The sequence below is a fragment of the Aquila chrysaetos genome, chromosome 13 (assembly GCF_900496995.4).
Source record: "Aquila chrysaetos chrysaetos chromosome 13, bAquChr1.4, whole genome shotgun sequence".
Classification (NCBI taxonomy): domain Eukaryota; kingdom Metazoa; phylum Chordata; class Aves; order Accipitriformes; family Accipitridae; genus Aquila; species Aquila chrysaetos.
Window position 1 is genome coordinate 37,157,601 of NC_044016.1, and position 11,789 is coordinate 37,169,389.

Below are 11,789 nucleotides of genomic sequence, written 5' to 3' on the forward strand. Positions count from 1 at the left end.
ATTTTATCTTTTACATGAGGGAAATCTCTAAGAGAAACAGCACGTAGGCTACACAATGCATTTTCAAGACAAGTAATAATATCTGATCAGCAGAAAGAAGGTCCTTCACCTTCCGCCTTCACTACCCCTTCATTCAACCAGAAGATGCTGGAGAACATTCACAGAGGTATTTCAGTAACAACACTTTCAAAAAATATAGAGGTAGAACAGTCAGTTTTCTGTATCCCCCCACCCCTTTCACTAACATTGCTCCTGCCCTTTGAAAAAATATGAAATCTCTTGAGTGCTTTCATATCTTCAAGGGGTAAAAGTGCTAAAGAGCACGGCTGTATTTCAAACACAAATGCACAAATCAGTTCATGACTGCTCAAGCTGTTCTGCTGGAAATTGTAAAACCAGCTAGAAATGTCACTTAGTTACAGACACAACCTTACATCAAAGCAATAGGTGATGAGAGCTAAAAATACTGTGGTCACCATTTACAATGTTTTACTAGTCTCCCCCTCCCCCCAGTGGTATTCCATCACTGCTGGACTTGTGAAGGGGTCCTGCTCTCACGTTTGCCACCTTTTCTGCATTTAATGTATTCATCAAAAAAACCCCTGATGATTAGAAACAGCAAACTAGAGAAAAGCACTAAATATTGGAAACTGAAAGTCCTTAAATTATTCACAGAATCCAAACAGTTTTTGAAGTACACTGTGGCGTTTCGATAGCCATGTAATTCAGTCTGACATCATAAGCTACAGCACTGCAATGCTAATTTGGGAGATGATTACAGCTGTAAGAGGCTGATGCAGTCTTCATTTACATGTATCTCTGGTCTGTCTCCTCAAAGGACTAAGGATCTGCTAAATTCCAAATTCAAGGGGAGCATCAGTCCACCCAGATGTGGCTAAGATAATTTCACTAATCAAACAGCAACAATGCTTCACTACACTCATTGGTGGTTAGCATCACTACAAACTTTTTAATTCTCACAAACAACTTAGTGAAATATCATGTATGCTGCAATATCTTGTGATAGCCTTTTGGTGAAAAATTCAGCATGTAATATGAGAGTGGGAATTTATTTGCTGGGACTGATATCTATCACCAGGTCTTCTCCCTTCACTACAGCATTTCTAATTGTTAAACCTCAAGACCTTTGTGAGGGCATTATTACAGTTATGCAAGTCAAAAGCTACAGCCCAGGCTCTGCCTAAAATCAGGAAGTTTCTCCACCTACCAGGTACTCTTCTCCCTCCTCCACAGAGTTTGTTTGGGGAGGTGGAGGGAAGATACAAGTGTTCCCATTCTATTTCTTTAAGGCATCAAATGAAGTCATACCTGTTTATCTCAAAGAAACTTAACACATCACTGCCCACTCCAAGACCTAGATAAAAGTTATGATGACTCAGAAGACAAGAATCCCAATCTTCAGGGCTTTTTCCTTATACTAGGGTACATCAATGGGAATTTTGCTACTCATTTTACAGAGTAGGAGGATACCCATCATAAGGGTAATCCTGATTTTTATTCTTACTATTCCAACCTCTCACTAATTCCTCAGAAAGAACGCAAGGAGAGGTTGGCACATAATTTGTTAAATTACAGCTCTCAAATCTGAACTGTTAAGTCATGTTTAGTACAACTCAAAACAGAAAACAGTACACAATCTTTATGAAGAATTAAGATGCAAGACTGAGAGCTTCTATTCAAGTGATCGAAGAAAGTTACAAAGCTCAACATAAGCCAGGTACCACATATTACTAACTCCCAGATTCAATCAAAATAGAGCAGGAATATTTAAATTGTAGTCTAAATTAGATCTGTAACAATCTTCATAGAAATAGGCAAGTCAAGTAGCAAAGTTATCTTTGGAAAAAATCTATTAGCCGTAATGGAATGATAATCCTCTTAGATTCATTGATGCTGACAGATTAAATACTTTAAATTCATCTTTTTATTTTGTTAGCTCATTTGACACAAAATAAGTCCTACACTTTTAATATTATAGTGAGAGTAGAAGGAGTTTTGCTGTTACTGTGGGAAATTCGGTATTAATGGAATGCCTCTGGGTATTCAGTAGAACTATAAACTATGTTACCAAATGACAACTGGAACGGACTAACTTGTTTCCACTTCTAAGATACTACCACTATTTATTAGAAACTAAATTAATATTACTGAATTTGCTTTCTATTTAGGAAAAGCCTAAAAAACTGGATTGATAACAAGAAAGAATGCATGAATGAACACATTTTCCCTATAAATAAAGTGTTAAATAACATAGGGTTACATATACTGCCAACTTTTTGCTCCTAGTGTCAGGCTGGCACATCTCCAACAAAGCAGCCCAAAAGCTCCAAGCAATCCTTCCTCCTTTCTCCTTCAAGAAACCACCATGCTTCAGCAACAGCAAAACATCTTACAGCAATGTTTCTCAGTCCCAGATGCAACTACCAGATAGACTCACCAAACTTACATACAGATCCTTTGTGCTCTACCTGAAACTCCTAGCTACAAGATTACTTACTGTTCTAGTTAACAGGGACTTTCCCAGCATTTTATTCACAAAACCTTTCAGAAAGGGTAGTTTCATACTTCTGCTGATCAAAACTGAATGTCAAGACCTGGAAACTTTTCATTCTGCAAAATTATTTACAGCATAGCCAGCCCTTTGCAGTAAGTTTTGAGATGTTTGCATTCACTCAGAAATAAATAATATATACCAGGCCTAATATCATACATTATTTCTAGGTTATTATGGGTCCCAAAAACCTCAACCTAGCAAAAATCAGAATGGACACAGCAGGCAGAAAAATAAGACAAATCTCCAGCATCTCACTTCATGTTACTCCATCTTAGCTTAAGATACACCAAGTTACTCAATCTTGGATCTACAGATTTGACCTATTGATTCTATCAGGATTCTATAGTTTATAATGGTAAATAAGAGGGGTTTTTTACACTGCTATATTTATCACTGGAATACCTGTCAGCTACTTTCACTCTTTTTATAAAAGGGAAATTACTGATCATTTGCCTATGAACCATATTAGGAGGCTCAAAGTCTTAAGAACGCACAACTATCCGGGGGGGGGGGGGGGGGGGGGGGGGGGGGGAGTGGAGTGTGTGTGTGTGGAATCTAATTCCAGAATTATAAAGCTATTTTAACAAATCTGTATTTTTTTAAAATTACTTAGCTCCGAGAACTACATGATGTGAATAACAACATTCAAAACTCTATCTGGAAGCCTTCAGTTAGGACATAGTGCTGAAGAGGAATGACATGCATTAAATATATGCACCACCTAGTGTCTTCCAGTGCATCCACTACATTCATTATTGATCTGCAGTACATAGCTTTGACAGGCAAAGCGTTTTTAACTGCTACCCAACGTTACTTTTTTATTCCAAACAGTCCATGTTCTTTCCAGCCAAGTTAAAAGATACAAAACAAAAAGTTCCAACTGAAAACTAGCATTATCTATGTCAGCAGCAGTAAATACCTTACAATATGTCATCATCAGCAAATACCTCCTGAATTGGAAGTTGAAATTAATATTTCAAAGGGTAATGGCTTACTACAGATCTTTAGCGGTTTTAAATCTGGCCTAGAACACAGCTAACCTGAAGCATCTGTCACCATAAAAGTCATAGACACATCTGTTGAACTGCAAATCAGATACTGTTTTATATGAAAGGCTGAATTCAATTAATAGAGCAAATTTGTTTTTCTGTAATGCAATTTATTATTAGGAATGGTGTAAGGAGAGAAGCAATTTTGTGAATAACTGTTCACAATTTATAAGAAATCTCCATGTTTGCTCTTTTTCTATTCATTGTCTGGCAGGATTCAAGCAATTCAATTTCACATGCAGAAACACTCACAGAAGAAAAGTTTTAGATTCACAAAAGCACCTTCTACTGAAAAAAAAATTAAGCATATCCAAGCAGAAGATGAGTAATGTAACACTTCTTTTAACCATTTACAGATGAGTAACCTGCAATGGTATTTCAGTTTTCTGTGCAGTGGGTCAAAGAGCACTAAAACACACACAGAACAAAAACCAAAATATTTTGGTTTATCCTCCTACAAATAAAACTCTCATCAACCAGGAGCAGATTTTTTTTCAAAAAGGTTTTGACATTCAACACAAATTAGACATAAAAGCATGTTAAATGTTATTTTAATTCTCCATTCAGCATAAAGGCAAAAAGCAGGTCTCTTGGAAAAAGTCAGAAGCAATTTTTTTAAAAGTTTTCCTATTGTTGCTCCTATTGCTTCTTTAAAACAAGCATGGATATGAAGAAACAAAAAAGAGCTCAGCTACACTATTTCCATTCATTTTGATTACATTTTGTATGTTTAGACACATTAAATAAGCTTTATCTACAGATTAATTACGCTTTTTTATTACAGCGTTTCAAGTGTTGAAGCATCCACTGGACCTTCAAAGTATAGAAGCCATTTACAATTACACCCAAACCCTTACTGTACAGGTACCGTACATAGGGCAAGAAAAGTTAACTATCACCACAAAGTCATTTTCTGCAAGGTTACAGGTCAGCTGCGGAGCTGGGACTAAACTGCAGGTACATCCAAGTCCCAACCAAGCCTTCAACATCTGTGTTCCCTAGTCACAACTGTTACAGAACCGGGAATGACTGGAATCATGCAGTCCAGACAGTACACAAAACTGGTCTGTAGCATTCACAGACTGGATGCTAGAGCTTCATGTCATCTCTGCCTGGCATGCCTGTTAAATGAAGAGACTCTACTAAAAATTTTTTTCTGTGAAACAATAGACTCATAGAGCATATTTGGCATCTAAACTGAGCCACCTCATAGGCCAGCTTCCCCTCAGATGGCAAGCTAGTCACAGTCAGCATCAGTTGGATGCAAAGTGGGTAATTAGCATTGGGACTTCCCATTTTGCATTGCTTTTCCATTGGAACTGTCCAGACCCAGGCTGCTGCTTCTTTCAATTGCTTGCAATAGGTTTGTGGCTTCTAAAAACTCTTCAGAACATTGTTATCCAGAAATTAAGGTCATTGGCTGCTTGTATTTTTCTCTTTCCATGACACATTAAGCAGAGGTTTCCAATGAGATGTTCACAGCAGGAATCTCAAACATGTATGGTAACATTTTATTATTTTTTTTTTAGGAAAGTATAGAAAGACTAGGATAGCTGTATGCTGAAATCGTGTTTATGATGCATGCATGTAATCTCGCATACATATTCTTGTCTCAGAAACCATGTTAATTTGCCATTGTTCTACCTCAATACAGACACAGTATTGCACAAAGAATACCTTGTATAAGCAAATTAATTAGATACCGCCTATTCATCCTCTTCAATAATCCAAAAGCAAGCTAATTGCTGAATGAATTCTAACTATGCTAAGCTTCCTAAAGGAAGTATTTTTAATCTAAATGGAACTAAATGAAATCAGTGCATCAGGGCTTCACTGAGGTCTGTAACTTTTTAAAATTCAAAAGAGAAACAGGCCAAAAACAGACAAAATACCTACAGCAGTAGTCGGCAGAACACTCATTAGGGAACATCATGTTTAAGTGTAATTGCCCTCTGACATCCCCTGCATGGAAGTTTCTATAAAGCATTTGGCACTAAACAGTAGTGGGCAAGTAACTGGACTCCACTGACCAAGAGCCTGCAAATAAGTCTTTATTAGCAACATTTTTGAATGGTGTTAAAAAAGGCCACACAAGGGTGGGTGGGGAGGGGAAGATGGATGAGAATGACATTGATCACAATTATGCAGGTAAATTACAAGGTTCAGATTACTTAGGCTTGTACACAGCGTTAGCATCTTCTAATACCTACTTGCAAGATGCTTCAAAATGTGGTTTATTGATCTCTAATGAGATACGATGGAGCATAAAAAATTTCATACTTACAAATACTCATGCTCTAAGCTAAGGCCACATGATACAACATAGTTATTGAAGTTCTTTAAAAGTATAAATAGAAAATGAAACATTTTTCTATTTTATACAAATGAATCTGACCATCTGCTTCACTGCAACAGCAGCAGCATCTAAAACCAACTGAAACAGCAGCCTCTGGTGTTAAAATTCTGCTCTTTTTCTCAGACTCCACCTTTCACCAGAAAGCAGGACTAAAAATACAGAAAAGATACATCAAGCGGCCCTGAGGAATCCTTTGCACCATAAGTAATTTTCCATCTTAGCATATATCATACTGTTTGCGTTTACCTTCTGTAATTCACTGTGAAAATATCATCAGATAAGCTTCTATTCTGCCCTGGTGAAAATTCATCTTGATACAAAGTCCTCTTACTGTATGAAGATGGAAAAATTTTCATAGCATGGAAAGCTCATTTCACTCCTGTACGTATCAAGCTTTATTCTGTACATCTGAAGAGACAGAAATTGCACATCTCTTGAGCACATATATGAACAAGCACATGTGTATGAAGGATAAGCCAAGAAAAACCATCCCTGCAAGACACTCCTTTAAAGGGCAGAATTATCCTGTCTTTCCAAAAATGAAATATTTTCAGAGATGCATGCATTAGAAAGAAAGCAGACAATGGAGGCTGTGCACACCTCACTTCCAGGACAGGATCATATGCGTAGCTCTTCAGGTCTTTGAGTAATACAAGGAAAACTTACTACCATTCTGATCTGTAGCATTCCAGAAATTCATAGTATGCTCTCTGTGCAAAGCAGTAATATACTCAAGTATTATCAGAGTGCAAATTAAAACAATCCTCATAAGGATTAGTGTTCTATAACAGACAAAACTAGAGCATATTCATGTCCAAAGTCAGTCTTACACTCAATAGGAATGTTCAGACTTTCCCACTCTTTCTCTGAATTATCTCACAAACTATGTTACAACAAATCACGAAGACAGTAATAAATGCAGAAAAAATTCAGGACTAAATGGAAGCCTTAACAAAACTAGACAATGACTTAAAGATACACACATAGATATTCCAAGTTCCAAAATGTGACTACTTCTGCATCATGCACCCAGTTTTGAAATACCGCTCTTTAAAGCCCCCAAATTTCCTGTGGTTTTAGAGAAATTAATTATTCTCTTTTGAAACCTTAGTTTCTCAACCTATGAAAACAAAGCAATGCTTTACCACATGCAAACTGAGCCTGTATCGTTTTGAAGATCTGAGAAAGATGATAAAGCATTTAGTAAACAAACTCACGAGTAAAGGAAGTTTATTTTCTGAGCAGTTACAAAGTTAAATAATATAAACACTGACAGAGAAACCCACATAAAACACTACACACTACAGGGTAAGGGGAAGGACGGTTCAAAGCAGAGCACGTGGTTTGTTATTTTAATGAATGCTTTGTCCTAACAACAAAAAGACAACATTATCTGAATGGAGTGATTTGATCTAAGTCATACAAGAGAGTCATATGGCACCCACGTCTTGCCTTAATTTTTGCTTACTCCTATATCGCTCGTTAAGAATATTTCAAGTGTACACCTAGCTGAGATATTAATAACACGCATACTTCAAGATCAAATAAATCAATATGCTGACATGGTGTGTATTCAGTTGGGGCTCACATGTCAGAAATATTTCAGATAGTAAACTGTTGACTGTACTTACAAATAATCAAACAGCTTTACTCTCAGCAGAGTATGAGGAACAGAGAAAGAGAACTTGAGACAGACTAATAAAGCAACAGAAATAATATACTTCCTTTTGGATATAGAAATCAAGACACCTAAAAAACCTCCCTACTCTGTTAACACAGTGTAAACTCTGAAGCAGAGCTGGCCACAGCAAATCAACAACACTCCTCAAAGAAAGCATCAGTGATAGCTCTTACACACCTCTAAGCTGGTAACAATGAAGTACTTCGCAAATAGGGACAGAATTCTCAGATACACGAATGACATTCTAACCCACTTACAATGAAATAAATGGAGGCTCATCTAATTTGCACAAGGACGTTATTAAATGCAAGACAAAAGATACAATCAGGACACAAAAAACTTGCATACCAGTCCTGTCTTCACCACTAGATTTATTTCAGTATCAATAGAATTTGCTGTTTTTACCTAAAACAAGCATTATTTCTCCAAGAGCTCTGCTGTCCAGAAGCTGGTTTGTCTTCTTGGTTCCTAGATGCAGAATAATACTTCAAATATGCAGCTCTCTGGACTGCATGTTGTCAGTGCTTTTTATGTTTAAAAAAAAAAAAAAACAAAAAACAAAAAACCAAAAACACACCAAAATTTTCAGACTAAAAGGAGGTATCTACTTCAACAGCTTCCTGTCCACAGACCCACCCATATTCCATTAGGTGGCTTAGCGGAACATTTTTTCATAATAAAATCAGTAGCAATATGCAGTGGCTACCAAGCTGTACAGTAAGTGCCATACTACTGGAAAAGAAAAATCCCTAAACAATGCCAATTTAGAACAAAACGTACTCAGATCTATGAACACCATGTAACACACAGCTTTAGGCTTTAATATCAAGACACAGAAGAATACTAATGTTCATGTTTTATAGACATCTTTATTCAGATACATGCAACCCAAAATTAGTTTCAATGCATCAGTGAGATAATAAATATTAGCAACTCTCTTCTCATTTTCAAATTACCATAGTGTCTATGCAATTTTTCCTGTAAAATAAAAGCCCAAAGCTGTGTACATATATTCATTCCAATAGATTTAAAATGCAGTGCGAAGGGTATCTACAATCATTTCATTTTTCTTTAATCCCCGTTCAGAATAAAATCCTGGAAAACAATTTGTTTCGGAGGCAGCTTTTAGACAACTTCATAAACTGAGATCTTATAGCTCAATGGGTTGTTAACTGAGGTTAACTGCTTAAGCCAAAGCTACAAGTAAACACTATGCAACATCACAACTGAGAGACTACAGACACCAAACTGATGAAAAAATATACTGTTCTTCCTCAGAATAATGTCAAAAACCACTTCTGCTCCAGTCTAGAACTTGAAATGTCCTGCGTGGCAATTTTTAATTAAACAGTTAAAATTTGTTCCTTAACAGCAACAGAAGAGTCATCCTGCTACACATGACTTGCAGTGGGAAATTTCAGATGCTTATAGGGCCTGATCCTGACCATACTTCACAGGGTGCAAGAACTGCCATAGAGTCCTACCAGACGTGTCAAACAAAAGGCAGTTAGCACCTCACATCACTGCTTTAAATACACATGCATTCTTTTGCAGTCACAGATGTTTCTTGATGAAAGTATTAAAAAAAAAAAAATTAATGTTAGACTTCGTTCTATTCTCATCATTTATTTCACCGTTCTGTAAAGTGTTTTGGTTTTTTTTCCAAGAACCGCTAAAAGGCCGTATTTTGCCTGTTACACAAAAACCTCTCAGATTTCCCCTCTGCTAGACCAGTCATTGGACTTGAATGAGATAACATAGCAGATCAGGTGGCCAGTAAGGTTCCCAGGAACTGTGGCAAGGTGTCATAATCCGCTAGCTACCTGCGGATGGCTTCCTATACAGAGACCAAAACCAATAAAGTATATACAAAAGAAGAAGAAAGAGACACACAACAGGCATGCAAAGAGAGACCTCCACAGAGGGACTAGTGTTGAAACAGCGAGAGGAATCTTTTAGGATCTACAAAGTCCCATTACTCTGTTCTGTAAAAGTAAGCCATTTGTACTGAACATATGGTTACAGACTCTAAATACAGAAACTATGTCTTATCAACCACAGGCACCTTCCTCCAAAAAGGATAACATAACACTAGATTGCCCCCTACTTCCCAGGCACTTTGAATACTTTGAGAAGTCCAGATATACCAGCCAAGGTGTCAGGGATGCCAGAGGGTGAAGAGTTGGTGACATCCTCTGGCTATTTGCCCTAAAGAGATTATCTCGCTCAAGTGATTTACCAGGAAAAAGTTAAATAAAAAAAAGACTCCAAGCATCTCAAAATATCCACCTCACGTACATAAAAAATACACACGCTCGTGCGTATGCACATCCAACCTCAGGCACTCGCACTGTTTGACAGGTAATCAGATTCTCACTGCCAGAAGAGGTCATTGAATCTCCCAAAGCCCACCATTTTGGGACAACCCGACTAGTCGCTAGGACCACCGTGAATATTTCATAAAGACGCTGCCCAGAGGATCCACGCACACGCTGGATTCCCAAGGATGCTTGCGCACCTAACAGCCTGGAGCTCTCCCCGCCTATTAAACCAGCAGCCTTGTGGTAAATGACGCCCGCTCCAAGAATCCGAACTACCGGTACAACCACAGTTGCCACCGCAAGAGCTCCCCGCTTCTCCCTACCCCAGACCGACTCCGGACACGCTGTCCTGCAGCAAAGCTCCTGTCACCTCCCGCGGTGGGTTCGCGGGGGGGGTGGTTTGTTTTTTTTTTTTTGGGGGGGGGGTGCCCGCTCTCCCCGCCGTTAAGGTACTCCCCACAGACCCGAGGCGGGCGCGAGGGGCTCCCTCAGCCCCGGCGGGAACGGTCCTCCCGGCGCGCGCCCCTCTCGCCCGCCAGGGAGGCGCGGGGAGCTCCGCGCGCGCGGAGCAACCGGTGGGACACGACCGATCCCCCCCCGCCCGGAGCGCGGTGCTCCCGCCGCAAACTTGCCGGCAGCTTGCGGGGGAAGCCGGGCAGGCTGCCGGGGCTTGACCCTTCGGCGAGCCCCGGGCGCCCGCTTACCTCGCAGAGCGGCCGTCCAGCTGCAGAGCCCCAGCAGCAACAGCAGCCGCCGCTTCAGGCGCAGGGGGCAGCTGCTCCTCGCAGCCACTCCGCCCATGCTGACCCCGCAACTCCCGCGCCTCTCCCCGCCGGCCGGTGGAAGGAGAAGGGATGCAAATCTCCGTTCGGTCCCTCCGGAGGCGAGCTCAGGCAGGAGAATTCGCCTTTTCGGTTTTTTTGGTTTTTTTTTTTTTTTTGTTCCCCCTCCCCTCTCCCACCCCCCTTCTCTCTCTCTTCAGGTGCGGGGAGCTTCCCCCTCCCCCGCCCCGTGCCCGGTGAGGAGAGGGCGAGGAGCGGGGCCGGGGCTCTCAGCTCCGCCGTTCCGCTCCGCTCCGCGCTCCGACCCGCCGCCGACTAGCCAGCCGCGGCGCGCGCCCGCATCCCTAATGAGCCGCCCCTCCCCCGCAGCCAATTAGGCGCGCGCTGGGCGGGCTCTGCCACCGGCGCGCGGGGCGGGGGTGCGGGTGTGTGCGGGTGTGTGTGTGTGGGGGGGGGGGTGCCCAGGTGCGCTCCCCCCCGCCGTCCCCCGCACCTGCCCGCTGCCAACACGCAGACTCCTCCACTGAGCCGGGGGCGGGGGGGGGGGCCGGCCCCGCGCTGGGCGAGCAACCAACCGCAAACGGCAACAAAAAAGGATGAGCCAGGGCCGGGGCTACCGGCGGTTGCCGGAGCAAAGTTTGGAGCAGAAAACGTTGCTCGTCAAGACCGTGTGACTCGATTGGGGTTTGATGGGGGGCGTACAAGTCTCCCCCCCCCAGCTGCATTCACGAGAGTTCTGGGGGTTCTGGAGGTTTTTCTACCCTCTCTCTCAGCATGATTCACACATTTGGGCACAAACCCCTAAAAAAAAAAAAAAAAAAAAAACCCCAAAACACACCCTACTACTGGTAACAAGAACATGAGGAAAATACTACAACAGCCATCCCCCACACCCAAAGCAAATACATTTTGTGCCATCTTTATTAATATTGCATGGCTCTGTGATCAAAAATTCTTTTTCTTGCCAGGAGTGTCACTGTTTCACTCTCCCTTCCCCCTCTCTAATTGCATATAAATATTTTTAT

At 41.0% G+C, this 11,789-nt stretch overlaps 1 protein-coding gene across 3 annotated transcripts in view; it reads right to left on the bottom strand.

The window, feature by feature from the left end:
* UNC5D (unc-5 netrin receptor D) overlaps positions 1 to 10,917 on the bottom strand; it is a 175,698-nt gene extending 164,781 nt beyond the window's left edge. For all 3 annotated transcript variants that reach the window (XM_030035759.1, XM_030035760.1, XM_030035758.1), the window contains exon 1: positions 10,687 to 10,917. In XM_030035759.1, the coding sequence (XP_029891619.1) occupies positions 10,687 to 10,783 (97 nt within the window). In that variant the 5' untranslated portion in view covers positions 10,784 to 10,917. The remainder of the gene's footprint in view (positions 1 to 10,686) is intronic.
* Between the last annotated feature and the right edge of the window lie 872 nt (positions 10,918 to 11,789).